The sequence below is a fragment of the Cebus imitator genome, unplaced genomic scaffold, assembly GCF_001604975.1.
Source record: "Cebus imitator isolate Cc_AM_T3 unplaced genomic scaffold, Cebus_imitator-1.0 Scaffold417, whole genome shotgun sequence".
Lineage (NCBI taxonomy): Eukaryota > Metazoa > Chordata > Mammalia > Primates > Cebidae > Cebus > Cebus imitator.
This window is the reverse complement of record NW_016107732.1, coordinates 973,483-978,481: the sequence shown is the minus strand read 5'-3', so window position 1 is coordinate 978,481 and position 4,999 is coordinate 973,483. Positions and strand designations below refer to the sequence as shown.

The 4,999-nt window shown below is 49.5% G+C and overlaps 1 protein-coding gene across 2 annotated transcripts in view; it reads left to right on the top strand.

The window, feature by feature from the left end:
- The first annotated feature begins 294 nt into the window (after positions 1-294).
- ZNF154 (zinc finger protein 154) overlaps positions 295-4,999 on the top strand; it is a 37,986-nt gene continuing 33,281 nt past the window's right edge. For both annotated transcript variants that reach the window (XM_037731702.1, XM_017509533.2), the window contains exons 1-2: positions 295-576; positions 3,839-3,965. In XM_037731702.1, the coding sequence (XP_037587630.1) occupies positions 544-576; positions 3,839-3,965 (160 nt within the window). In that variant the 5' untranslated portion in view covers positions 295-543. The remainder of the gene's footprint in view (positions 577-3,838; positions 3,966-4,999) is intronic.

The following is a 4,999-nucleotide window of genomic DNA, read 5'->3' as shown; positions in this document are numbered from 1 at the left end:
TCAGTTGCAGATGGCGCCGCCGATATGCTGTCTGATTACGACCCATTCAAGAAAGGACGAAGCCCCTCCTCTGCCCTAGGACCTGCATAAGCCATTTCTCATCACCCAGCACCCTGGAGCTTCGCCTTTTAGCCAAGAGGTTGGTGCAATGCATCCCCAGTCCCGACCTCAGGATGCATGAAAACTACATTATCCAGAATGCTCTGCATTGAACGGCGGCACTGCTAAGCCAGTGAGAGCTCAGAAGGCAGGCTTTCCACGAGAGTCACCAAAAAAAAAAAAAAAAAAAAGGATGGGACTTTTGGAGTCAGCATCGTGGCGGCCATTTTGGCTTCTCTGGGGTGTGTTGACCGATCTGAGATCGCAGAGTGCCTAGTCGGGGCTACGAAGGCCTGCGGGGAGTCGTCGTTCCTTCTGCATGGAAGCATCTAAGCCTTGGGGGCGCCACCCTAGGTGACCCACGCCAGGCCTGGGACAGGAGCGCCGTGCTCCGGCCCCTCCCCTGGTCGCCGCCGCTCCTGGCCCATCTCCACCCGCAGTCTGATGGCAGCGGCCAGTCTGAGGGCGCCGGCTCGGGTGAGTGCTGCGTCTTCCCCCACCCGCGTTCTAAGGCCACCAGCGAAGGGCGCCTGCAGCCCAGGGGCGGGGACGCTGAGGCGCTCGCGGGTGGGCCTGTTTCTGACCCCGCGTGTGACGAGGTGGGACTGGCGCGGCTGAGCCAGGAGAATTCGGAAAGCTCTTTTTTCAGGGAACAAAAATATGAGGGGACTTACTCGTAGGGTTGTACCTTCATTGTGAGGACGCTGGAAGCCACGGAGAGTTTTGAAGAAAGGAGGGATGCCATTTACGTTAGTTTTTTTTCTTTGAGACGGAGTTTTTCTCTTGTTGCCCAGGCTGGAGTACAATGGCGCGCTCTCGGGTCACTGCAACCTCCGCCTCCTGGATTCAAGCGATTCTCCTGCCTCAGCCTCCCCAGTAGCTGGGATAACAAGCATGCGCCACAACTCCCGGCTAATTTTTTGTATTTTTAAGTCCCCAGATGAATAAGTCCAGGGGCAAATAAGTCCATGGGTTTCATCATTTGGGGACCAGTTGGGTCTCAAACTCCTGACCTCAAGTGACCCGCCCGCCTCAGCCTCCCAAAGTTCTGGGATTACGGGCGTGAGCCACCGCGCCCGCCCTTCGTTAGGGCTTAAAATTTTTTCCCAAGACTGTTAATAGGACGAGCAGCGATAGGGCGATGACGACACTAAGGTAGCGGGAGGCTGCATCTTTTGTTCATTGCCCTACAGTTGGTGAGAGGCGACAGTGAGCCATGAGGCACTGAAGTGAAACAGCCATGCTGAGTTCAGGGCCAGGGCGGGATACAGGGAAGCTGGGCCCATTGAGCCTCATCAGGGATGCATTCCTCTTTCCCTGGTTCTCCTGGTTATAGAAGGGCATATGGAACTCACATAGGGAAGTGGGGAGTGTTCCAGTCCCTCAGCAGGCCCCACCCCCACCCCCCGCCCACATGTTCTTGGGATTGTGGTTTCCTAGTATGCTTAACTGCTGTTACCCCAATCCTGGGTCTGGTGCCCTGCAGAAATTCTAAGCCCAAGGTTCTAAGTCCATGCCAGGGGTTATCCCATTTTTAGCAGCCAGTTGAAACGTTTCAAAGGTTACTTCTGGCGCTGGTATCAGGAGGGGCAAGTGCTTAGTAAAACTAAACTGAGATTTTTGAGGAAACCATAGATCTCTTTCCTTTTAGCTGGGAACAAAGAGCAGGGGGAAGGAGTTTGGACTGCAGTGGCTGCCTGAGAAGTTGGGTACCTATTCTGGAGGTAATGGGAGGTTTGGGTTAGAAAAAGGTGGTGATCTTACCAAAGTCCTAACAGGCTCCACCCTGTTAGCATGGAGAGCAGACTGTGGGGTTGAGGGAGGAGGAAAAGATCAGCGTGGAAGCTACAGCCAATCCAGGTGGGGATTAATGGACCGCAGTCGTTAATTAGGAGATGTGCTGCATTCTGGATGCAAGTTTTTAAAGGGGGCAACTACATTTTCTGATGTAGATAGCGAGGGAGTGAAACAGGATTCAGCGATGACCCCGATTCTTCAACTGAGATGGTGAAGTTAGTATTAACAGTAATATTCACGGGAGACATCAGGAGCTTTGATTTGGTCATGTAAGACTTTGCAATGTTTCAGAGACATTAAGTGGGTGGCTGTTGAACACACAGGTCCTGAAATCTGGGGAGTGCTTCAGAATGGAGATGTCCCAAGTGCTGGGATCACAGGCATGAGCCACCGTGCCCAGCCTATAAGGGTTAACCTTTAGGCATGCTGGTACAGATTATTTGGCTTGGAAAGGCAGAGTCAGGGGCTAAGGACCAAGCCTTTTGGTTGGATAACTGGGTGATGTTCTTGGGCTTTATAAACACAGGTAAGGGTGGTTAGTGGCTATGGAGGTAGGGTAGGGTGTTTGGAGAGGATAGTTTGGCAGGTGGCATACGCTTTGAAGGAAAGAGTGGATGTGAGGTGGATGCAGAGGCATAAGTCTATTTGAGGCAAATGGCTGTCCTTTTTTCCCTTAGTGCTTATTCAGCACTTTGTGGAATCACTAGCATTTTTTGATGACTTTGATGGGGCCTGGGGTGTTTATTCCCCTTGGAGAGTAAGTCCAGGAGCAAATATGGTCATCTGTGATGGTCACTTGGCCTGGGGTAGGTGATCAATGGGGCTAGTCTTTGAGTGTTAGGTGGACAGAGGAAGGCTGTCACTGCTGAGGGGATAGTAAGTGCAGCACAGAAGTGAAATAAGGCCATGGGTGTCTGAGATGCACATGTGGTTCTGTGTGGCCTAAGTCTGGGGCAAAGAATGGAGCCAACCAGGAAGCCTTCATAGGATTTGGGGCTGCTACCACTAGTGGATGCCCTGGGAGATGTAGGGTAGTATCAGATCCTGTCTGAATTTGTCAAGCATACTCTGGATGCTGCATGCTAAGTTACAGTGTAAAGTCTAAAATTAAGGCCCAACATGACATCTGGTGAAATTAGGGTGACATCAAATGGCCTGATTACAAGTTTCCCTCCCTACTCTTCTCCCAATCAGACAACCCTTTTTATCAGGGGGACCAGGCATAATTTCTGCTTCTCCCTTTGTAGCAGATTTCAGCTCCCTACCAGGCCATGGACTTTTCCAAACAAGCCAATTGTGGGAACCAGGGGGCACCTAATCCTTTTGTTGGCAAAATGCTTGTATTCCACAGCTATTGGTTATTCACTTTTTTTGTGGACTATATCCCCTGTGACACTATGTGGTACATGTTGTTCTCATCTCCCAGGTTTTATTATATATGATTAATCATCTTCCTAGTGTCAGGTATTGTGTGTTTGGCCATATCCATAACCCTAGTGTAGCAATCCTGCCTTCACTAATGTAGTGAAGAGGAAGAGATTAAAACAATGACATGGGGGTTAAGAGCAGGGAGATGTCTATGGTGTGGGCAGTGACGTGGCAGCCCTGGGCTTGGGCTATGGCATCTGAAGATAGAAGGGATGTGTATTCTGAAGAATGATGTGCATCTGGAAAGGGAGTAAATGACAGCAGCAGGGCCCTGGTATTGAGACTTATATGACCTTGAACATTCCAAGGGGATTTCATGATGGGATAGCACAGATCCTTCCATGCCAGGCCCCCAGCTTAGATACCTATTTATCCACATGTGATTGGGGCTGGTTTCTCCTCTCAGTTGGGAAGCTTGGGAAGAGAATGGGCATGGGGTAAGGATGTGGGGGTGTGGATTGTGGGTGCTTGGGAGAAGGGCTCTTGGTGGTTTCATCTGTTCCCATTGTGGCAGGGCACTGTGACCTTTGAAGATGTGGCTGTTCACTTCTCCTGGGAGGAATGGGGTCTCCTTGATGAGGCTCAAAGATGCCTGTACCGTGATGTGATGCTGGAGAACTTGGCTCTTTTAACCTCCCTGGGTAAGGTTCTTTTACCCATTCCTGTGCCCTGAGCTAGTCTATGCCCTTCCTCTTTTCCCTATAGGCAGGTCTGTCCTTCTCATGATGAGTATAGGCTCTGCTTCTTTCTCATTTCCCTGCATAATTCTGTGATTGGTATGACTAAGGTTTGCATACTGTCCTCTACTCTCCCTGAGGTGCCCTGGTACCTGTTTCCCCACAGCCTCACAGGGAAGGATTCAGAGTCTGGAGTTTTACAGTCACCCTAGTGCATCTCGCCTTTATTATCCCCTCCATGACTGGGTGACTTTTTCCAGATTTCAGGATCCTGTGTGCCTGACCTACTACTACTTCTATCCCGTAGCTGGCATTTCATTATGCCTGCCTATGCCAGGGGTTATTATCACTGACATAGTCACTACTTATGTAAACCATGGACTCTTCTTACAAGCTATTCCTCTGAAATTTTCTTTTTTTTTTTTTTTAAGGATGGAGTTTCACCATATTGGTCAGGCTGGTCTTGAACTCCTGACCTCAGGTGATCCACCTGCCTTGGCCTCCAAAGTGCTTGGATTACAGACGTGAGTCACCACACCCAGCCTTCCTCTGAAATTTTCTTTGTAATATTTGTGTTTGTGTGTGTGTGCGTGTGTGTGCGCGTGTGTGATTGTGTGTGTGTTCCCTACAGGCTGTCATGTGCTGAGTTTTTTGTGGGACAGTGTAGGGTGGTTTTCTGTTCTTTCTTCCCTTAGTACTTGCATTATCCAGATGCTATATTATAGGAGCGACCTAGTCTGTTTGGCGAGCATTTTGGTGCCAATCCAGTGGTCACAGCATATTTCCAGTTTTCCTTCACCATTCTTGACATTTTGCTGACATGACAGCTCTACTACTTGTCACTTCTGCTCTTAACATCCAGCCTGGGGCTAATCCTCGCATCTCTGGACTCCATATCTTATCTGTTTTTCTCACTGCTACATCTGCATTTATTTCCAATGTTGGCCTCTACATAGTGTGTCATGAGGTATGCACATACTTTTTTTTTTTTTTTTTTT